Raw genomic sequence first — 24,691 nt, 5'->3', positions numbered from 1 at the left:
TTCAGGCCAGTTTGTATACATACAGAGGCTCAGAGCATGCCATCAGACTTCTTCAACAACCAATAGACTTTGCATTTGGTAATACTATACCCATACTTAGCCCAGGATACATTCATAGATTACTAACCCCAGAGAAGGAGGCCTTCTTTCTGGAGAGTTTCATTGAAAAGTTCTGGGAAGACTTTATTTTATATTTCAAGAGAGAGTCTCATTGTATAGCCCTTGCTGTCCCGGAACTTACTCTGTAAATCAGGCTGGCCTTGAACTCCCGGAGATCTTACTGCTTCTGCCTCCTGAGTGCTGGGAGTAAAGGTGTTGGCCACTGTGCCCAGCCTCGGGAATTGATTAGCCTAACCTTGATCTCCCACATCCCTTTGGTCAAAGATACTCAGTTTCAACTTTGATTGCCCAAACTTCCTGTGCTCTGGAGGTCAACCCTGTTTCCTCTCCAGAATAGTTTTCCCGCTGAGATTTACTAGCAGAAGGAAAGGGGCACTCAAAAAGCAGGGAGCCCTCCCGTACAAATGAGACTTCCTAGCTATATAAGTAGGCCGAGATGCACACATCCACAGTCATCACCCTTCTTCAGAACCTTTGTCATGTCATGTACATTTCGCCCGTGTGAACTTTAGAATTGGCTTGTTGTGTTTCATAAAAAGTGTTTGTTGCTGGGCTCTTGATTGGGATTGTGTTAAATTTATAGATTCATTTAGGGAGAGCTGACAACTTTACAATATTAAATGTTTTCATCCGCGGAAAAGGTTGTCTTGCCACTTATTTGGGCTTTCTTTTATGTCCTTAAGTAAAGGTTTATAGTTTTCTTTATGTTGGTCTTGCACATTTCCTGTTAGATTTATTTTTACTTATAAGGTTTCCTGGGTTGGTATTGTATATAAACATTTTCCCCCAATTACGTATCATAATTGATGGCTAGGAGTATAAATAAGAGGTAGAGTTGTTAAAATTGCTATATGAATGACTGCTTTGCTCTACTTGAACATCATTTCATTTTTATGTCAATTTCCTTGACATGTTTAGGTTAAATGATGATATCCATACAGAGTAATCCTCTGATCCAGTATTTGCATGTCTCACTTTTTAACTTCCATAGCATACACATCTTATGCTGTGTTGAGTACTAATAAACATTTAAGGTATTTACCATAGGCTTATAATATGCAGCATGCTTCAGTTCAAGGAAGTTACCCAATGTTCCTTAATGCTAACATTTTTTTTTATCACAAATACACATTGGCCTTTATCAAATTTTTAAAAAATATCTTGAGAGAAATGACCATTTTTCTTTTTTTTTTTTTTTTTTTTGGTTTTTCCAGACAGGGTTTCTCTGTGTAGCCCTGGCTGTCCTGGAACTCACTCTGTAGACCAGGCTGGACTCGAACTCAGAAATCTGCCTGCCTCTGCCTCCAAGTGCTGGGATTAAAGGCGTGCGCCACCACTGCCCGGCAACCTTTTTTCTTAATCTGTTAATGTAAGATTTTTATAGCGATAGTTATAAATATTAGCCTACATATATCTTCTGTTTTCTTTGTCAACTCTTAGAATCAGAGTGTGGTAGTCTCAGAATGAACCAGGAGCTTCATATCTGTTTCTCTACTCTTAAGTCACTTATATAATGTGAGGATGCTGTGTATATCTGCTAGCTAGGTTTTATATACAAAGGGCGCCTATCACAACCTTCTAAAACAGTCTTACCAGTTAACGACCATGTTCAAGCATATGGGCTTTTGGGGTACTTGCCACATTCAAACTATAATATTGTTATCTTCACGCCTAGCAGATGCCTAAAAATATCAAAGGTAAACACTGGTAATTGCTGTGTTTGTTGCTGCTGCTGCTGTTCCTCCTCCTTCTTCTCTTCCTCTTCTTCTTCTTTCTCTTCCTCCTCTTCTTCTTCCTCCTCCTTCTCCTCTTTCTTTTCTTTTCTTTTTTTGAGGCATGATTCACTATGTAGCTCTGGCTAGCCTGTAACTTATTATGTAGACCAGACTAACCTCTGTCTCTGAGTGCTGGTATTAAAGGTGTGTACCACCACATTCAGCTACACTTGCTTTGAGATGGTGAGAGGAAAAAAATAGACATAAATATAGATGGATGCCAGTTACTAAATTGTTACTTCCAGTCAAACTTTGTACCTAGTCTAAGGCCAAAGTAGGGATTTTCCACTTTGCAAGCTGGCTCCATTAAGAGACTTTTCTTGGTCTCACTAGATAGGAGGGAGAGAGAGTGGAGGGAAGGAGGAGAGAAAGGGGTTGGGGAGTGGGAGGTAGTTTGAACGAGAATACCCAGTAGGCTCATATATTTAAATATTTGGTCTCCAGTTGGTAGAACTGTTTAGAAAGATTAGGAAGTATATCTTGGAGGCTTTGAGGTTTCAAAATTTCATGCCAGACCCAGTCTTTCAAAGAGAGAGGGGGAGGGGATCTGTCTCTCTCTGCCTGCTGCATGTAGAGCTCTCAGCTACTACTCTAGTGCCAAGCCTGTGTGCTTCCCACCACGATGATCATGAATGAACTGTAAGCAAGCTTCCAATTAAATACTTTCTTTTATAGTTACCCTGGTCATGGTGTCTCTTCACAGCAGTAGTAACCTGAGATAGTTTGAATATGCTTGGACCAGGGAATGGCACTTTTAGGAGATGTGGCCTTGTTGGAGGAAGTGTGTCTCTGTGGAGGTGGGCAATGAGACCCTCATCCTAACCGTGTGAGAGCCAGTCTTCTCCTAGTGGCCTTCAGATGAAAATGTAGAACTCTCAGCTCCTCCTACACCATGTCTGCCTGGATGCTGCCTTGTTCTCGCCTTGCTGATAATGGACTGAACCATTCAACCTGTAAGCCAGCCCCAGTTAAATGTTGTTCTTATAAGAATTGCTTTGGTCATGGTGTCTGTTCACAGCAGTAAAACCCAAACAGAACCCTAACTAAGACAAGGAATGAGGAAGGGTGTTGTGTGACACCCTGAATCTCTAAGAGCTCACCATAGCATGGAAAGCTCATGAAAGCTAGAAACCTAGAGTTCACTGCACAACCTACAGGCAGCTCAACAGGCTGGAAAGTCTCTTGGAGCCAGCACAGTGGGTCTGAGCGTCTTCTGTGCAGCAGCTGAGCTGACCGGACAGTCTCTCCCCAATCCTTACAGCTTCTATATGCATAGGGAAGGAGGAACCTAGTGCCTCCAGTCAGTTTTACACACTTAGTAGAGCTGCTGAGTTGTGTACTTCCTGTGTTAGCAAGTTTCCATGTAGGATGGACTATTTCACCTCCATGGTACATTCTGTGTTTAAGGAGCTTCCCACCAAGGTGGATGTTTTTCTCTGAAGAAATTGCTACACATCAGAGGTTGAGACTTGAGGAAGGAGAAATTTAGCTCTTTGTATACTACTTACAAGCCATATGGAAAAGCATGAAGTTAGACTTTTATACAATATACAAAATTAAGTGAAACAGACATTACAAACTTAAAGAGCTAAAACTATAAATCTCTTAAAAGAAACTTCGTGACTGGGTTTGACCGTGATTACTGGATGTGTCAATAGCATGGCCATTAAAAGCAAAAACAAACTGGACTTCATCCAGATTAAACTGTTGAGAATCAAAAGAGTATCAAAAGAATAAAAACATAACCCAGAATGGAAGCCCCAAAATGGTAGCAAATACTTGTTAATCATTTTCATCAGGTATTAATATTCAGAGTTAATGAAGAACTCCCACAACTCAACAATTTTTAAAACTCCAATTAAAAAATAAACAAATAACTTGAATCAACATCTCCAAAGAAGATGATACACAAACAGCCAATAAACATATGAAATGATGCCTTACAACATTAATGATCAGGGAAATGCAAATCAACACTGAGATAAGATACCACTTCACAGTCGTTAGACAGCTGTTACTAAAAAACAAAAACAGAGATGGTGGTGAAGATGTGTAGAAGTGGGAACCCTTCTCATAGCCAGTGGGGATGTACAATGACACAACCGTTTTGGAAACTGCCTGAAAGTTAGAGAATCATTGTATGGTGCAGTAATCCCACTTCTGGGTTTATACACAAAAGAATTGAAAGCAGGATATGAGCAGATACTTGCACACCAGTGTTTGTAGCAGCATTATCCACAGTTGCCAGAAGTGGAAAACACTCTGTCTTAGTCAGTGTTTTATTGCTGTGAAGAGACACCATGGCCACAGCAACTCTTATAAAGGGGAGCATTTAAATGGGGCTGGCGCACAGTTTCAGAGGGTTAGTTCATTGTCATCACTGGAGGGAGCATGTGCTGGAGCAGCCTCTGGCTGGGGAATGAGCTGAGGTGGAACACAAGAGTCGCACGAAGGCTAAACACTGAGGATCCTTGGCCTTATAATCTTACTGCTTATGCATTAATAAGCGCTAGTTTCTTATTTCTCTAGTTTGAGGACATCTTGCTGGCCAGGCAAGAGGCCTAGAACTTGTTAACTCTTTGTGAACCAGAGAGAAAAAAAGAAAGGGAAAATTCAAGCACACATAGACACATGCAAACACACACATTCTGGCCATGGCCCAACCACTTGTCTCATCAACTCCACAGTGTTTATGCATACTTGTATACATACACATATACCTATACACATATGTATATACATATAGATAAACAGACATATACATATATATATTTGGATGGATGGGGCAGAGCCCCCCGAAGCCACACGCATACATTTGGTGAGTGGATGGGGCAGAGGCCCAGATGCCACCATCTTATTTCTTTTCTCTCAGCCTTTTTATACCTTTATAGACACAAGTTCTTTAGAAAACTACCTCATAGATAAAATTTTATACAAAAGGGAAGTTACGTAGAAGAATGTTGATAGTTAAGTTCAGAGTAGTATTTTATTCTTTAAGCTCAAAACAACAGTTTCACATGGCCTCACTTTATCATAGTGCACACCTGTGGCTTCATCCTTGGACCTGATCTAGAATGAATGTTTTTCCTTGATCACAGATTTGTCCCAAGCCTATTTCTCTTTTTAGTGTAGTTGTGAAAACTTGTTGTATTCTTTATTATGCAGCCTTTACTTACTATTCTATGCGGAGTAGGCACATTCTATTCTTGATTCTGACTTCATTACATCTTTCTGGCAAACCAACTAAAACTCTCTCCTAATTCTTCCTAAAATTATTTGAATCAAATCAGGAATTCTATAAAATCATTAATTCATCTGAACAGCATTAAGTCGTGAAAGTTCATCTTTACGTTAATCTGCAGGAAATCTGCCCAATAGGATGGGCTAAAGCCCAGGAATCATATTAAATAATAGTGACAAGGAAAGGCATATCATAAGTAAGTAGCAATTCTGGGATGAAGTTTCTTGGGACCTTGCCTCTCAGAACTTACCCCTTGAAGGCCATGCAAAACACGGTGGACCATCTCCAGGAAAGTCACTCACATGCCTTAGCCTTTCCTAGATGACTCCTAACAATGCAAACAGACATGATGCTGGAGAAGTAGCTGAGAGGTTCATATCCATGCCTGTGACATATTCTCTTATAGTAATTGTTTTCTCCAAGGTTTACTGCCTCCGTCTGCTAACCTAGGCCTAATCCTGGAAGCATCTAGCCTCCATGCAGTCTAACCTAGGCCTAGAATGATTTTAGCCTCTGAGATTTACTGCTGAATAAGCTCCCCTTTTCTAGTTCTTTCTGAATTCTGTTGGCTAGTTTAACTCAGCTGTTGCTGCTCAAACTCCTTTCCAAGCTGTGTGGTTCAATTTGATTTCTCTCAGTTTCTGACTGCGAATGCTCTGCTTAGCCTACTAATATTGGCAGTCTGTCCTAATCTTCTGGCTCCTTCTCATTCTCTGGATTGTTCTGTCTTCACCTGTTCTATCTCTGCAACCTGTCTCTGTACAAATGCCCCAATGAAACCTCCTCTCTCCCTCTGCAATGCTCCCTCTTATGCTACCTCTCTTTCCTCTCTGTTCTTGTGAAACTTGGGCATATCCTATTCTGTCAGATCTTTCTCTGATTAGTCTGATTAGTCACCTCTTAATTAGACATTACTTTCAAACATTAATGCTTCCTTTTACAAACTAACTTTTCCTTCATTGTTTGGGATTAAAGGTGTATATTGAGGGCATGTCTCAATTCCAGCCAGATCACATAGACCTAGAAGGTCTTTGGATGTGATCAGAGCAGCCTTGTTGCTGGGACCTCAAAGGGACACACTTTCTACAACAAGGCTACTCCTACTCCAATAAGGCCACACTTTGTAATCCTTCTCAAGTATTGCTACTCCATGACTAAGCATTCAACTGTATGAACCTATGGGGGGCTATTTTTATTTAAACCACTACACACATGAATGTCTACAAATACATGAATGGATAATGAAATATTCACCCATTTTTTTAAATAGTGAAATTCTGTGACATGCTGTAATATATTAAACCTTGAAAAATTTTTATCAAGTGAAATAAGCCAAACCCAAAACAGACAAATATGCTCTATCCAGCAAGGCTTGGTTCTGGAAACCTGAAGGAAGAACAGACATGTGTACAGAAAAACTGTTAGGGTAGGCTGTGCTCTACCCTAACATAGACGGTATGTACTATGCCATAACCTGGAAACTCAGCTCATTTGTAGTGTACAGCACAAGTAGGCAGCTTAGCTAGTCTTGGTGGACAGTCTCTGTAGAGGAACAGTCTGGAGTTAACAGTCATCTCAGAGGAGAAAGCTCTGGTGTCTAGTTTTTAGACACACTGTCAGCATCCTCACAGGACCAGAGGAAGGCTTTGCCAATTCCCATGGGTCTGAGTACAGCCATGTCAACAGAACTCATTTATTTAGGACTTCATCCACTCCCCCACAATATTATATGATCCCTTTATATAAGGAACCGATAATAGGGCCAGCAGGGTGGCTCTGTGGTAAAGGCACTTGCCATGCAAACCTAACAACCTGAGTTTAATTCCCTAGAACCCACAGTGGGAGGAAAGAACTAACTCCTGAAAGTTGTCCTCTGACCTCCACATGTATGCCATGGCATGTATTACATGCTTATACACACACACATGCACAAAATAAATAAATGTTAAAAAAAATACAGCAGTGATAGCCAGAGGTGGTGGTGCACACCCTAAATCCCAGCATTTGGGAGCCAGAGGCAGGCAGATCATCAAGTTCAAGACCAGCCTGGACTATAGAGTGAATTCCAGAGCAACACAGGGGAATCATGCCTCCAAAAAACAAAACGAAACAAAAAGATAAACAGTGATGGTTGCACAATATGATAAATGTGCATAATCATGTACTTAGAGGTATTATTTAATGTGTATTATATAACAAAAACTTGATTGTTCTGTTTTACTAGTAAGAATTCTTTCTACTCGTGTGTGTGTGTGTGTGCGTGCGCGTGCGTGTGATAGGTATGAGATGGGTGCAGATGTGTATGCCTGCATATGCATGCAGCATGGAAGCCAGTGGAGGAGGTCAGGTTCTCCACATTTTTTTTTTAATTTTGTAAAAATAATTTAGCCAGGCAGTGGTAATTCATGCCTTTAATTCCAGCACCTGGGAGACAGAGGCAGGTAGATCTCTGAGTTCAAGGACAGCCTGGTCTACAGAGTAAATTACAGGAGAGCCAGGGCTACACAGAGAAACCCTGTTTTAAAACACCACCCCCATTAATAATTTTATTATAAAATACCTTGGAAATAAATAAAAACATCATACACCAAAATTAACCAGACCCAAAGTCTATACAACTCAGGCAACTTCTATACAGTTACACTAGGCATTCAGATCGGAAACTGTGGAGCTTCACATTAAGTTTATACTTGCGGGGGCTGGAGAGATGGCTCAGTGGTTAAGAGAACTGACTGCTTTTCCAGAGGTCCTGAGTTCAGTTCCCAGCAGCTACATGGCAGCTTACAAATGTCTGTAACTCAAGTTCCTGGGAATCTGACACCCTCAAACACCAATGCACATAAATAAATTATTTTTAAAAATTATATTTTTATGTTCACTTCAGCAGCACATATATTAAAATTTATACTCTCAGCCACAGTGATAGGGAATGATATTTGTTCTAATACTCAGGAAGGAGAGGCAGGAGGATCTCTCTGAGTTGGAAGCCACCCTGCTCTACATAGTGAGATTCAAGACAGCCAGGTCTACATAGAGAAACCCTGTTGCAAACAAAGTAAAACAAAACAAAATTTATACTTTCATTATCAAACTTATTTTAAGTATTTATCTGCCACCACCAAAAAACAAAATCCATGCCAGAGTTGGAATATACCCTCTGTGACACATACCCAAAGAAATAAATTTCATTACTTTGAGGAAAGGTGTCATTTTGAACATGGAGATTGCTTCCTCCTCATCCCTACCCCCAGTATGGAAACAAGCAAGCTCCAGTGACTTCCTACTGTCTTTGCTCTGACTCAGTGCTGGGGCTACAGGCATGGGCAGGACCATACCTATTTCTGGTACCCATATTTGCAAAGGCTGAGGAAATGGCAAGTGTGTGTGTGTGTGTGTGTGTGTGTGTGTGTGTGTGTGAGTGAAGGTACTTGTGGTCAAGATTGGCAATATAAATTCAATTCCTGGGACCCACATATTTGTAAGAGGAAACTGACCCCTGAAAGTTGACTTTTGCCCTCTGCCTATACACTGTGGCATATGTATGACCTATATAAACAAATCTTTTAAAAAAAAATCTAGTTTTAATTGTAATTCCTTCTCTGACTGAAGTTACTTAAGAGAAGCTTTACTTTTTTCTTGTCATTTTGGGGGGATGAAGAGGTTTGTTTGGTTTTGGTTTTTTGAGACAGTGTCTCACTGTGTAGCTTTGGCTGACCTCAAGAGTCACAGAAATCTACCTGCCTCTGCCTCCTGAGTGTTGGAATGAAAAGTGTATGCCACCACACCTAATATCTTGTCTTTTTTTTCTTACCTTTATTATGCATATTATACTTGATAGCATTATGATAAAAATATATAATGTAGGTTATACAGTACAATTTCTTCTCATTTGAAAATATATTTGATATTATAAATATGTGTATTTTTATTTTTATATAAGATCAAATTCAACTAAGTAAAACATCTGTGGGACTGAAGAGAGGCTCAGCAGCTAAGAGGCTTTGCTGCTCTTTCTTTTTTGGGGGGTGAGGATGGGGTAGGGTTAAGACAGGGTATCTCTGTGTAGTCCTGGCTGTCATAGACTTGCTTTGTAAACCATGCTGGCCTTAGTCTCACAAAAATCTTTCTGTCTCTGCTTCCCAAGTATTGGGACTAAAGGCATGTGTTGCCACTGTCACCCTGCTTTTTGCTGCTCTTTTGTAAGAGTTCACCTCCCAGCACCCAGACCAGTTGGATCACAAACACCTGTAACTCCAGCTCCAGGAAATCCAACATCCTCTTCTAATCTCCATGGAAACTTGCACACATGTGATACACACACACACACACACACACACACACACACACACACACAGAGGTACACATAAAAAAAATAAACAAAACCTTTTATCAGCATTTTACCAGGAAGGAGAGTTGTAGGTTTGAGGCCTGTCTGTGTTAGATACAAAGGACATGTCAAGAAAAAAAAAATGAAACTGAGAGGAAGTAGCACATGCCTTTTAAGTTGCCAAAATCCCTGGGTGGATCACAGTGGACAGCGAGTCGTAAAGTGGACAAAAAGCAATGTTCACCCTTATGCAGTCTGCAAGGGCGTCAGACTAGAATTTCTATGCTGTGTTTGCAAGAAAACCTAAAGAGACACCAAACTAAAAAGGGTTTATTGCACTTCATTTTTAAATTTATTTTTATTTTATGTGTATGAGTGTTTTGCCTACAGGTATGTCTGTTTACTGTGTGCATGCCTTATGCCTGTGGAAACCAGAAGAGGGGTATTGGATCCCTTGGAACTAGAGGTACAGCTGGTGGTAAGCTTCTGTGTTGGTGCTGGGAACTGACCCATTGAGTTATCTCTCCAGCCCCCATTTATCTACTTATTGTGAGACCAGATATCACTGTGTATCCCTGCCTGTTAAGGAATTTTCTATGTAAATCAGAGTGACCTCAAACTCACAGAGATCCTCTTGCCTCCTACATTCTGGGGTTAAAGGCGTGCACCACCACACTCAGCAAGATTTTTTTTAATTATTTGATTTTTTGTGGTTATATGTGTACACTGTGATATAGAAATCAGAAGATATCTTGTAGGAGTTCTCCTACCATCATCTGGGTGCCAGGATCAAATTCAGGTTGTAAGTTTGATAACAAGTGCCTCTGTGAGTTGAGACTCTAGTTGCCCCTTCCCCCCACCCACACACACACTTTTAACATCCTTAGTATAGGATGATGGTGATGATAGTGGGGGGTGTGTGTGTGTGTGTGTGTGTGTGTGTTAGTTATATGCCCGTGTATTTGGAGGGAAAAAAAAAAACTTACTGTCTTGCTCAGGCTAACCTCCAACTGATGGTAATCCTATTGCTTCAGTCTCTTGATGCCTGGGAATATCATTGCTGTACCATGCCCAGATCCTTACATTTTTAAAAAAATATTTTATTTATTGATTGATTGATTGTATCTGAGTACCCTGTAGTTGTCTTCATACACACCAGAAGAGGGCATCAGATCCCGTTATAGATGGTTGTGAGCCACCATGTGATAGCTGGGAATTGAACTCAGGACCTCTGGAAGAACAGTCAGCACTCTTAACCGCTGAGCCATCTCTCTAGTCCCCTCACATTTTTTTTGACAATTTATTTTTATTGTTTTTAATTACATATATGTTTCTGTATGTGTATATATTCACATAAATGCAGGTACTCATAGAAGTCAGAGATGTAAGATGCACTTGGAGCTGGAGTTAAGCATGATTGAGCCATCTGATATGAGCACCAGATGAACCTGGGTCCTCTGGACCACCTTGTAGCTTACAACTAGAATTCCAGTGTATGCAGTTTACTGCTCAGCCATCCCCTCAGCCCTCCTCAGTATTTCAACATAGTGTAAACTGGAAAGCACGCCTTAGTGCAAAGATTCTGTATACTTTATCATTCTCTACACCCAGGCTTCATTGGGATGTGTGATCCAAGCGATGAGTCATTGGCCACAAAGTATGAGTTAGAGTCAGACAATTAGCACTCTCAGCCCTGAATGGGTCCCCCGTCCCTGTGTCTCAGAGACCAGCGAGGATTCTCCTGCTGGATCACATAGTGCATAGAGCCCCGTGTGCACTGTGCTCTCAGCCACTTGTTGCCATTTCAAGTACAGTGACTTCAGAGTCTTCCTTGAAATAACAAATTTCTCCTTTTTGTTTGTTTCCTTCTTTCTTTACAAAGACCTGAGGATGAAGTGTTTTTGAAGCGACTTTCTAGTAGTCACTTGGTGGACAAGGACTATGATGCTCCCCTTTTCTACAGAGAAGAAGGAAACAAAAAGTTCCAGGAGAAGGAGTACACAGGTGCTGCAGTGCTGTACTCTAAGGTAACACGAGTCCCACCAGCAGTTGAACAGGGCGGAAGGTAGAGGCCAAGTGCAGGCTCATAGCCAGGCCATTGGTTCTCTTTGGTTGGTCAGTTGGGTTGGTTGGTTGGTTTTTTTGTTTCTTCTTGTTTATAGGTCGGATTGGATTTGGGGAAAATATAGTAGAATTCTATTGTTGGTTGTATTTGCAAACAAAAGACAGTTTATATGTCCTGAATTTTGGCAAGATTCTTCCCATATTTCTTCAGACCCATAGCAGCAACAGGCTTATTGGCCCTTGCCAGGTATTCTCACTGAATTGTACACCATTTGTCTGAAGAGCTAATGAACATTGTAGCTTGATAGTCATAATTTAATGAATAGCTAGATTTTTAGCTAGCCACTTGGCTAGTTTACAACTTTGGCTGAGCTTGGTGGCACTTGCCTTTAGTTCCAGCACTCAAGAGGCAGAAACAGGTGAATCTCTGAGTTAAAGGCCAGCCTAGTCTACATAACAAGTTCCAGTTTGGCCAAGGATATGTAGTAAGACTCTGTCTCAATAAAGTAAATAACCAGAATGACTTAAATATTGCAAGAGAAAGAAAGGAAAGAGAGAGAGAGAGAGAGAGAGAGAGAGAGAGAGAGAGAGAGAAGAGTGGATTTGCCAAAGCCTGGTCAAACTAGATTTTCTTGGTCATATGTTAGCATATTACTATTACCAACAATCAACAGATACTTTACACTAACCATGAAAACTATTATTTTTTAATTATTATTTTATATGTATGGGTTTTTGCCTACATGTATGTGCACTACATGTATGTACTCTTGGTGCCAGAGGAGCCCAGAAGAGAGCATCATATCCCCTGGAAATATGGGTTCTGGGAATCAAACCTGTGTCCTCTGGAAGAACAGCCAGTGTTCTCTTTTTTTTTTTAAAGATTTATTTATTCTATTTATATGAGTACACTGCAGCTGTCTTCAGACACACCAGAAGAAGGCATCGGATCCCATTACAGATGGTTGTGAGTCACCATGTGGTTGCTGGGAATTGAACTCAGGATCTCTGGAAGATCAGTCAGTGCTCTTAACCACTGAGCCGTCTCTCCAGCCCCCACAGCCAGTGTTCTTAACTGCTGTGCCATCTCCAGTGCTACCAAGCTAGATTGTGAAGCAGAATTGAGGCTTTGAACACTGTGTTACTCTTACTCAATTGCTTCTGTGGAACAAGGAAGAAAGAGAAAATTCCTTCTATTGGTTTTTCAGAGATCTGTATGGGATTAAAACAAGAATATGTCAAAGTCTTTGATCTGTGATTTTATATATGAAAAGAATGGAGTAAGCCTAGAAGGCTGGCACACTCCCATGAAGGGAAGAAGGCCAGGAGTTGAAGGCTAGTCAGTAGTCTTAGCTTTGTAACAGGTTTGAGTGTAGCATGGGCTATATGAGACTTGTCTAGGAGAGGAGAAAGAAATGTAAAGGGGTGAAAGTGAGGTATAGCTCCAAGCTATATCACTTGCCTAGCAAGCATGATGCCCAAGGTTTTTGTTCCCAGCCCTGGGGTTGAGAGAGTTGTACATGTCCTGCATCTTTAAAAGTCAATATTCAACCCTTGGAATTAACTTTCCTAAAAATATTAAAGCTACAACATCCATTCTACAAACATGTAAAAGTCCCTCCCCCTTTTTTTTTGTAATGTTGTAAGGAAGTATTTGGCTTCAGTTTTATGTCTTTGTATCCTAAATGTTATTCCATGGAAAGTTGCTCAATGAAAACAGGTAAAAATAAGAAAGGAGGGGCTGGAGAGATGCTCAGGGCTTGAGAGCACTTACTGCCCTTGCAGAGACCATGGCAGGCAGTGGGTCTCCCTACTACAGGGAATCCAAGACTCTCTTCTGGCCTCCACAGGCACCTACATTAACACATGCACATACCCACACACATACACATAATTTTAAAAATAAAATAAATCTTTTAAAATGAGCTCTAGAATGAGTTTGACATCAGCCTGGGCTACATGAGACCTTGTCTCAAAAAGAGATGAAGGTTTGCTGTGGATGGAGAGGGAGATGCACTTCGTATTCCATGAAGCTGGTATTTTGGTGATTATGGTACTTTGCAATTTTATAGAGAGCTGCTATTTTCTTTCTTTTTAAAGTAATGCTTGTTGTTTTGTCTGTAAAAGTAATAAATGTTACTTTGGAAAATATAGAGAAGTATAAAGAGTAAAAAAAAAAGTCATAACCAGTGATAAGTACTGTTAACATTTTTGCTTCTCTTTGGCCAGCCAGAGTTTTTCCTGTGAGAATGTGTTTTTCTTTAACAAAATTGAGATAATGCTGCACTTACTGTTTTGTAACCTACTCTTTCCCTTCAACGATTTATTGTACCCATTTTCTCACAGTATTAAATTTTCGGCTCCAAGTAATTTTCCATTGCTAACTCTGTGTTCTGTTACAGAGAAGAAATGTACTTAATTTAAGATCTAATATTGGCATATTACTTGGTATTATGATGCTATAATAAGCATCTTTCTGTATAAATATTTTTATGTACAACCGATGTTTTGTTTGAGTTGAATTAGTAGAGGAGTAAAGTGCTGGGTCAAGCCTTTGAGTGATGCTGAATTGTTCTCCAGGAAAGGACTAGTTAACATCCATTCTGACAGAATGTGGGAATGCTCGTTTCTTAAGCAACACTGGTTATTATTAGATGCTATTATTTTGTTGTTATTATTATACATTTATCTGGGGGATAGGAAATATGCTCATATAGTTAAATTTCAAGAATTGCAAAAATATATAGTGTGGTTTCTTTTCCTGTTCCATAGTTTAATCTCACTTGCAGCCCCATAAGCTACCCTTGTTAAATATGCTGTATATAAGGCATATGTAGGTGAATTTAAAAGCCCACTATAGTGGCATTAACCTCCAGTTACTTGAGAACTGTTCTTGCAGAGGACATGACTTTGGCTCTGAAAGCCTTCCTGTAATTCCAGCTGGAAGGGATCCAATGTCTCTGGCATCCTTGGGCACTCCACTCACATGTATACATATATATATATTTCTTTTTTTAATCTTCAGAGCTCCAAGTGGGCCAATGAGATGGCTCTGTGTATAGAGGCCTTTTTATGCAAAGGCCTGGAGGTCATGAGTTCAGTCTTCAGATTCTGCAAGATAGCAGGAGAGAACCAACCCCTGAGAGTTGTCATCTGATCTCAATACACATGTCATGGTACAAGTCTAGGTATGCACATGCACATAGGTGCAAAAAGTATAGCAGTGGTGGCACATACCCTTAATCCCAGCATTTGGGAGGCAGAAGCAGACAGATCTCTGAGTTTGAGGCTAGCCTGGTCTCAATAAAGCAAGTTCCAGGACAGTCAGGGCTATACAGAGAAACTATGTCTTGAAAAACAAAACAAAGCAAGACTAAATAAAATGTATATTTTATTTATATATTATACAAATAATATATTAAATTTTAAGAATTGAGGACATAGATCAGTGTTATAATGCTTTCCTAGCATGCATGAAGCTCTGGCTTCTAAACCTAGCATCCTACATTTGCCCTATCTTGTTAATTACACTGCTAGTTGTCAGACTGCTGTCATTAACTTCATTTGTTACATTAAGAGTTTGATCATTTACCACTTCCACTAGCAACAGAATGAGATGTTCACTGTCCCACTCCCTTGTCAAGTAATATGTTCTTGGTTTTAGTTTTCTTTGCCAAATTGATGGGTGAAAAAGTATTTCAGCTAGCCTAAAACACACAGAGAACTCCCCTTATGGACTCAAGTTTATTATCCTTTTATGATCTCTAGAATTTTGTTTTTGTGGGTTTGTTTAGGTTTTTTGTTTGCTTTGTTTTACTTTTTCTTATTATTTTTTTTTATTTCTTTGTTTTTTTTTTTAAAGGTTTATTTATTTTATGTATTCACCATTGCTCTCTTCAGACACACCAGAAGAGGGCATCAGATCCCATTAAAGATGGTTGTGAGCCACCATGTGGTTGCTGGGAATTGAACTCAGGACCTCTGGAAGAGCAGTCAGTGCTCTTAACCACTGAGCCGTCTCTCCAGCCCTTTTTTTTATTTCTTTAATTTTTGTTTTTATTTTTTTGTGACTGGTTCCATGTGGCCAAGGATAGCCTAAACTTTGTAGCAGAAGCTGGCTTTGAACTTCTGATCTTCCTTCCTCCACTTCCCAAGTGCTGGGATTAAGGCATGTGCCACCACACCCAACAATGTCTGGGTTTCTTTATTCGTGTTAGAATGGGATTCCTCCAGCATTACTTTTGACTCTTCATAGTTTCTTCCAGAGTTACTACAATTCATTTGTTACATTAAGAGTTTGATCATTTACACTAGACTTGGTGACAAAGGCCTATAATCCAGCTACTTGGGAAATTGAGAAAGCGGGATCATAAATTCATGGTGAGCCTGGGTGGACTGGCAGAAGTGGCAGAAGCTGTGCTGACACTGCTGTATTCTGTGTTGGATCTTTATTTCCTCATTGATCTTCAGAGGTTTGCTAACGGGAAGTAAGTGAAACAGAAGGGTCAGTATTTTTTCACAATTCTGTGCAGTCTTTAGTAGTAGATCCCTCATTATCTGAGATGCAGGGTCCCGTTTATTCATGTGACCAGCGCGTTGTTTTTCAGGGAGTGTCTCATTCAAGACCTAACACTGAGGACATTTCACTGTGCTATGCCAATCGCTCTGCAGCCCTCTTCCACCTAGGCCAATATGAAGTGAGTATTGAAGTACCTGGTGTCCTGCCTGTGGCTTCAGTGGAAACTGAGTTCCTCTCCGTTATTCTGCACACACTGAAATTAGTTAGCTTGGAAGCACTGATATCCACCCAGACCCATTCTTTCTTCTGATTCATGCCACCTCTCATAGGTGACCACAAAGAATTGACAAGAAAAGGCTATGCATTGTCCACAGTGCATGGACTGGTTCCAAAAGGCCAGCACTTCTGTGTCCTTATCAGCCCAATGTGCTGCTAATGGTATTTTAGATTCCAAGTGTATCCAGATATTACCTTGTTCATTTGTTTCTTCTAGATAAGCCGGCACAAAGACTGGAAAGATGGCTTGGTGGCTTTTCCCGAGGCTAGGTTTGATTCCCAGCCCTGACATGGCAGCTCATAACAGGCTGTAACTTCATTTCCAAGGACTCTGACATCCTGTTCTAGCCTCTACAGGCAGAAAGCACAGACATGCATGCAGATGCACAGACATACATGCAGGCAAAACACATACACATAAAATAACGGTTTGAAAGAAGATATTAAATAAATAGGCTATGCTTGAGCTTATCCCTCTGATGATTCAGCTCTTCTGAAGTAATCATGGGCAGTGTGAAAGTAAAAGGTGCCCAGCCCTGCCCAGAAGCATCCGTGAGGTAGCTTACTATAAGTGGCTTTCTTCTCATCCCCTAACTGCTACAACAACATCAACTATGGAGCATTATGTCCATGGATTTCAAGTCATGAAATGACAGAAATTAGATCTATGCCCAGGCACTAGTACAGCATTTAATCCTAGCACTCAGGAGGCAGAGGCAGGTGGATCTCTGTCAGTTTGAGGTCAGCCTGGTCTACCGAGGGAGTCTGGGCAGCCAGGGCTATACAGAGAAATTCTGTCTCAAAAAAACAAACAGATCAGATATCTGTTTTAGGAAGATACCTGTGAGCTGTCTGACATGTGTAATAGAGGTGCCTAAGGACAGGCTCTAAAATACTCCACATGTGTGCATTGTGCAGTTCACATTCACTGCCCTTCAGATCAAATAGAAGAACAAGGATCTATCTGGGCGTGGTGATGTACAACTCTAATCTTAACATATAGAAGGCTGAGGCATGCTATGTGTTTGTGACTAACCTGGGCTACATGGTCAATACTGGACAGTCAGAGCTGCTACTAAAACCTAAAAAAACAAAAATCTAATAATCTGGGATTTTATTTTTTCCTTTTTTAAAAATGGAGTGTGCAGAATGTCTCTTGATTTTGTTCAGATGGCTACAGAACCTAGGAAAGCTGCTGCTGCTGGGCACTCTGCTAATATTTGATTATATGTATATAAATTTTGTGGTACGCTTTAGCTGTGCTGTCAACTTTGGAAAAAAGTATCCCAGTCTATCATTTTAAATTGGCACTGTACAGTTTGATTATAGAAACTAACAAAGTATTCTCTAAATAATGAAGAAAAGTTCCAAGAATCTGACTGTAGGTCCTAAGGACTTAGACTCCTAAGAACAAGTGGAGAATAACTTGGGAAGGATTCATCCTTTTATCACTTCCCTATATTGATCATCTGTTTTACTTCTAATAATAGTGACCATTTATTGAACATATCCAGGAGTTCCTTTCATCACTTTAGATACATAATTTATCTCATCCTAAAATGACCTGTTGATGAATTATCTTTTTCAGATGAGAAACAAAGACATTGAAAAACCTAACTTTCCTGCATAAGATCACACCTAGCCTCTTATTCACTCAGTGAATATTCCTTTTTTTTCCCCCTTGAGACAGAATCTCTCTGTGTGTTTCTGGTTGTCCTAGAACTCAATATATAGACCAGGCTAGCCTCAAATTCACAGAGATCTGATAGCCTCTGTCTCCCCAGTGCTAGGATTAAATACATACGTCACCAAGCCCAGCAAAATCTACCTTCTTAATTTTCTAAGACTTTTCTTCTCTTAAAAAATGGAATTATTGACCTGGTCATGGGGAGACGGGCTTAATCTTTAATCTCAGCACTTGGAAGGCAAAGACAGGCCTATGGGTTCAGGGCAGCCTGATCTATATAGACAGTTAAAAGCCCCCCGAGGCTATATGATATGGCAAAACTTTGTCTCAAAAAAAAATAAATAAATAAAAGCCAGAACTGCTTAATAAGAAAAATCAGGCATAATATTATAGACAAGTATTACTGTCACTCAATTAAAAGGTCACTTGGGAGGTGAGATCAATCCCCAGCATAAGGAGGGGAGGAGGAGAGAGAAGGAAATGAATGGGAGAGAAGGAAGTAGGAAGAAAGAAAAAGGAAAGATCACCAAGCAGAACACCACAGGATGTAATTTAAGGCCTAAGCTCTCGGCTGAAGTTGTCCACTTTTAATGATCCTTTCCATGCCCATGGTTTTCCGTCTACAGTACATAGTGAAGAATAGAGACTACAGGTCATCCTGGAATTTCCTTTTGTTTTCAGGCGTGTCTTAAAGACATAGTGAGAGCAGATATGCATGGGTATCCTGAAAGACTGCGGCCCAAGATGATGGTGCGTAAGACAGAATGCCTGGTGAACCTCGGGAGACTCCAAGAAGCAAGACAGACCATCAGTGATCTCGAAAGTAGCCTCGCTGCCAAGCCAACCCTGGTGCTTTCCTCTCATCAGATTCTGCAGAGGAATGTCCAGCATCTGAAAATGAAAATCCAAGAAAAGGAGGCTCTCCCAGAATCCTTCCCTGCAGCTCTCACCAACGCCTTTAAGGATATGGCCCTGGGGGAAGAAAACAAACAGATTTCTGGGGCGTCCCTCTCTGTCAGCTTATGCACAGACCCTTTGAAAGGCCGTCATCTAGTTGCCGCAAAAGACATTCTCCCAGGAGAACTCCTAGTGAAGGAAGATGCTTTTGTAAGTGTCCTTAACCCAGGAGAAATGCCACCACCCTATCATTGCCTGGAGAACAAGTGGGATACCAGAGTTACCAGTGGAGACCTCTACTGTCACCGTTGTCTGAAGCACACTTTGGCCACAGTACCCTGTGGCAGCTGCAGCTATGCCAAGTATTGCAGCCAGGAATGTATGCAGCAGGCGTGGGACCACTACCATAGCACAGAGTGTTCTCTAGGGGGGCTGCTCCTCACACTCGGGGTCTTCTGCCATGTTGCCCTGAGGATGACTCTTTTAGCCAAATTTGAAGATGGTGACAGAATTGTAAAGATGCTTTGTGACAAGGCTGGTAGCAAAGACACCTGTTTACCTGAAAGCAAGAATCTGGTCAAGACATTTGATTACACAAATCAGGGAGAGAGTAAAGAAAACAGCAAAATAGGTGAACCCCCAATTCCCGGATGCAATGTCAATGGGAAGTATGAAAGTAATTATAATGCTGTCTTCAGCCTTTTGCCCCATACTGAAAAACATAGCCCAGAACACAAATTCATCTGTGCCATCAGTGTCTCTGCACTGTGCAGACAGCTCAGAGCTGCCAGCTTGCAGACCCAGACCATGGGATTAAAGTCCCCCAGGCTGAAAGCAGTGACTTCAGGGCTGTGGGCAGATTTGACTATTTGGGGAGTAGCCATGCTGAGACACATGCTACAACTGCAGTGTAATGCCCAGGCAATAACTTCCATATGTCACACAGGTAAGTCAGAAATGTAGTTTTTTACTTACATTATTGGTATTTCGAGAGCTAATGTTTGCCAGGCAGTGGTGGCCCACGCCTTTAATCCCAGCACTTGGGAGGCAGAGGCAGGCAGATTTCTGAGTTCGAGGCCAGCCTGCTCTACAGAGTGAGTTCCAAGACACCCAGAGATACACAGAGAAACCCTGTCTCAAAAAACCAAAAGAAAGAGACAGAGACAGAGACAAAGAGTGAGAGATCTGAGGGGGGGGTGAGCTAATGTTTAAGGAGAAAAACACTATAAAGGAAGACTAGCATCAAATAAATCAGTGACCTTAAAGGAAAACACAGATGTCTTATATATCATTATGCTCTGAGCACATATTGAGACGCTCTGAGCACACTTGTATGGTCCCAGAGCTTGGGAGGTGAAGACAGAGTGATTAGGAGTCTAAGACAGCTTTAGCTGTACAAGTTTGAGTCAGTCTGAACTATGTGAGGATTTGTAGTGCAATGGTGACGCACGTCTTTAATCCCAGCACTTGGGAGGCAGAGGCAGGAGGATTTCTGAGTTCGAGGCCAGCCTGGTCTACACAGTGAGTTCCAGGACAGTTGGGAAGACAGAGAAACCCTGTCTCGAAAAACAAAGAAACAAACAAAAAAAAAAAACTTGAGCCAGAGCTAGGTGGTGGCGGCACATGCCTTTAATTCCAGCACTCAGGAGGCAAAGGCAGATGGATCTCTGAATCCAACCTGGTCTATATAGTGAGATCCCCAGCAGGCTACATAGTGAGATCCTGTTTCAAATAAATATAACAACAACAATAAATTAATTAAATTTTAAAAACTAGAGTATTTTTAAACTTTTAATCATTTTGTGTGTGGTATATACACTATAATATGGGTCCATGAGTCAGTTCTCTTCTACGATGTGTGTCTTGGAGATCAAACTCAGGTTGTTAGGCTTTGGAGCAAGTACTTTTACTTCCTGAGCCCTTTCCCCAACCGTTTCTAGTATTCTCTCTCTCTCTCTCTTTTTTTTTTCTTCTTCAGAAAGCCAGTTTATTTCTAAGACTCGGTCATAAACTTTTAGCGGTACCAATAGTCACCTGCCATACTCACACCAAGTTGTCTGTATAGCCAGCAAACCGAGTGTGGCTGTCTGCAGACCATGCCAGAGAGGTGCACTGGGGCGGCTCTGCCTGGCTGCTGGTGCTGGTTGCCTCCTGCTTCAGTTCGTCTACAGTGATCTTGCCCTCCAAGTCCCAGACGTTTCTAGTATTCTTATTAAGTGGTTTCCATTTTATCAAAAAATGCCTTTGAGGGCCTGGGAAGACGGCTCAGTGGGTGTTGGACTCTATGTGCGAGCATGAAGACCAGAGTTCAGATCCCTAGCACCCAGGCAGACGGTGATGATGGGGCCTGCCTGTGATTCCAGGGCCCTGGAGACAGACAGGATCCCTAGCTAACCAGACTCTAGCTGAGTGTGTGTTCAAGGGAGCAACTCTGGCTTACTGTGTAGGATGGAGAGTGATTATCTCCATAGGCAAGCAAACACCTGAGCCCACAACATGCACAAAGGAAAGAATATTCCTTTTAAGGTTTTGTTGTTGTTGTTGTTGTTGTTTAGGTTTTTTTTTGTCTTCCCCTCCCAACCCCCAATTGTGGTGGTGCACTCCTGTAATCTCTATACCTGGGACAAAGAGGCCAGAGGATCTTTGTGAATTGGAGGTCAGCTTGGTCTACATAGCAAGCTCCATACCAGCCAGAACTACATAGACAGACTCTGTCTCAAACAAACAAAAAATATTTATTTTCTATGTTTGAGTATTTTGCCTGCATGTATGTCTGTGCACCACATGTATGTCTGGTGCCCGTGGAGGCCAGAAGAGGGCATCAGATCCCCTGGAACTGGAGTTCCAGACACTTACATAGTACTCTCTGAGTGTTAGGAATCAAACCGAGATCCTCTGAAAGTGCAGCAAGTATCGTTAATTGCTGAGCCATCTCCCCATCTCCTTTTCTAGTTAATTATGCTGAAAGGGAGGAAGGTAAATATTGCTTAAACCTAGGATTTATTGACAGATTACTACTCTGTTAGCCTAACTAAACTATAGAAGCTTACTCTTCACTTCAGACTTTTCACATTACATTGTCCAGATTTTTCCATCCTCTTTTGTGTCTGTGTGTGTGTGTGTGTGTATCTATCTGTCTGTCTGTCTGTCTGTCTACAGATCTTAATTCAGCTGCCAATTTATACAATATATAGGTGTTCTTTGTGACATGGCTCTTTTCCCCATCTTAAAGCAGTAGGATTTGAAAGCTAGCATTTATGTGGCCCATGGTCCTGTTAAATCACATTTCAAGTTAGTCTCTGTGGTATGCATTTTGGGGTCTAGCTGCAGTTCTGCATCTTACACTTTTCCCTCTAAGGGTGTCCAGATGCTGCTGCACACTGGGCTGGAAGGATGAAGTGCAGTCCAAAACGAGTGGAATTCTACAGTATCCTGGTCCAACTGGGAGTGGTTGCTAAGGACAAGTGGGGATAGGGGGAAAAGGCCTTCTCCAAAGACCTTCTTAGTGTTACAGCTCTTTTAGACGAAGGCCTTCTCTGACGATCTTAGCTTGTTCGTATTCTTTTATTTGGGATGAGCTTGTATACATACACTTTATTGCATGTAAATCAAGGGTTACATAGTTTTAGGGAAGGGGATAGGAATTTCCAGGGTGGGCAAAGGTCATTGGCTGAAGGCTGAGGTGCTGAGATGCCTCATTAGTATGAGGAGGCACTCCAGGAATCTTAGTTGCTTGCTGAACGGGTTTCTTAGGGCATTGGGAGAGGTGGCCGTAATTTCACCAAGATGATGTTTGGCAGAGGGTATAGGGGTTTCAGGCTCCCCAGACAAAGTCAGAGAAGGAGAAGCCCTGCTAATAAAGGAAGTCCCCCATTTTGAACCAAGCTTCAGGAGGCTATCAAGACACTGATAGACTTTGTCCTTAATTAGCAGGGCCCAACAAGTGTCTTGTTTTCTTTTCTGCCTTCTTTGGCTCTTTGAGCCACTTCTTCAAAATATCCAAATCTAGGCCAGAAAGATGGCTCAGCTAGTAAAAGTGCTTGCCTCAAAGCCCAAACACCTGAGTTATTTTGATTTGGTTTGGTTTGGTTTTTGTTTTTTTGAGACAGGGTTTCTCTCCATAACCCTGGGTATCCTGGAACTCACTCTAAAGACCAGGCTGGACTTCAACTCTGAGATGTGCCTGCCTCTGTCTCCTGAGTGCTTAGATTAAAGTTGTGCGCCAACACTACCCAGCTAAAAAAAAAACCCATGGAACACTTTATAAATGTTCATGTCACCTTTGTGCAGGGGCCGTGCTGATTGTCTCTTTACATCCAGCTTCAGCATCTGCACTGCAGAACGAGCATGAGGACCTGAGTTATGTCATCAGGACCCTCGTGATAGAAGGAGAGAACCAATGCCTTCTACACAGGCTGTCCTCTGACCTTCATACACATCATAGCATGTGCTCCTGCCCCACAGAATAAATAAACAGAGGTATATCCAAACATCTCTGCAATAGGAGTGGCTGCTACTATCTTCTTTGAGGTCCTCTGTGTCTTTTAATTAAGAACACTATTGCAGGGCAGTGGCGGTGCACGCCTTTAATCCCAGCACTTGGGAGGCAGAGGCAGGTGGATTTCTGAGTTTGAGGCCAGCCTGGTCTACAGGGTGAGTTCCAGGACAGCCAGGGCTACACAGAGAAACCCTGTTTCAAAAAAACAAACAAAAAAAAAGAAAAGAAAAGAAAAAGAACACTATTAACAAGGTACAACAGTGTACTAGGAAACTTTGAAATAGCCCCCATCATTCATTCTAGGGGGAAAAGCTTTTTAAACCTTAGTGTGTGAGAGAGAGAGGCTGTAGAAAGGCCACAGCACATGTATCTAGGTTAGGAGTCAACTTTTCAAGAGCAGAGTCTCCCCTTCTCCCTGCTTTTGCCCCTGCGCTGCGTACATGAACTTCACCTCTCATCTTGCCCTCAGCTGAGCTTACTGATGCCAGCCGCCACATAAGCATGGGCACTAGGACTGACTGAGAGCATCTGCCTTACATGGAAAAGTACCCATTAAACCACCTTGCTTGCCCCGGAAAATGTATTTTCGACAGGTGTGGTGGTGCACATATTTAATCCCAGCACTCAGGAGGCAGAGGCAGGTAGATCTCTTTGTCCAAGGCCAGCCTGGTCTACAGATCCAAGTTTCCAGAATAGCCAAAGCTACACAGACAAACCCTGTCTTGAAAAACAAACAAACAAAAGATCCTTCTGTGTTCCATTCACAAAAGTGACTGTTAGAACAATAATAGGAGTATTGGGGCATGTCAAAAATCACAAGTAGCCAGGTGTAATGGTGCAGGATTTTAGTCCCAGCACTCGGGAGGCAGAGGCAGGATGATCTCTGTGAGTTCGTGCATCTGCAAAGTGAGGTCAGCACAGCCAGGGCTGTTACACAGAGAAACCCTGTCTCAAAGAAACAAAAGCAAAAGAAGAATTACAAGTTAACAAAGTTAATATGAAATCGTAGAACTCAGGATATCTAATAAAACAAAGGGTTCTATTTTATAAAGGAGACTTTCCATACTGAAAAATATGCAGAGCCTGATGCTTGCCTAGCAACTGAACTACACCCACACCCTCTCCATGAAACTTCATAAGTGTACACTATCAAACACATTATCATGATAAAAATGACAGTCTATATCCTCTCTCTAGAAGTTAAATAAAAATACCACTTTGTCTATGAGATTGACAGTGTCATTTTGTTGATGTCCTGATTAGTTTTTGTTAACCTGTTACAAACCT

At 41.4% G+C, this 24,691-nt stretch overlaps 1 protein-coding gene and 1 non-coding gene across 3 annotated transcripts in view; one reads left to right on the top strand and one right to left on the bottom strand.

Annotated features, from left to right (window-relative positions):
• Positions 1-24,691, top strand: part of Smyd4 (SET and MYND domain containing 4) — a 47,848-nt gene that overhangs the window by 13,651 nt on the left and 9,506 nt on the right. For both annotated transcript variants that reach the window (XM_028759429.1, XM_028759430.1), the window contains exons 3-5: positions 11,346-11,490; positions 16,135-16,224; positions 18,691-19,852. In XM_028759429.1, coding sequence (XP_028615262.1) covers positions 11,346-11,490; positions 16,135-16,224; positions 18,691-19,852 — 1,397 coding nt within the window. The remainder of the gene's footprint in view (positions 1-11,345; positions 11,491-16,134; positions 16,225-18,690; positions 19,853-24,691) is intronic.
• On the bottom strand, positions 23,152-23,253 carry LOC114613995. The gene has a single exon (XR_003710248.1). It is a non-coding gene; the product is annotated as a U6 spliceosomal RNA (small nuclear RNA).

This window comes from Grammomys surdaster, unplaced genomic scaffold (assembly GCF_004785775.1).
Source record: "Grammomys surdaster isolate TR1022 unplaced genomic scaffold, NIH_TR_1.0 126278, whole genome shotgun sequence".
NCBI lineage: Eukaryota > Metazoa > Chordata > Mammalia > Rodentia > Muridae > Grammomys > Grammomys surdaster.
The sequence above is the reverse complement of the archived record's forward strand: the minus strand, read 5'-3'. Positions and strand labels throughout refer to the sequence as shown.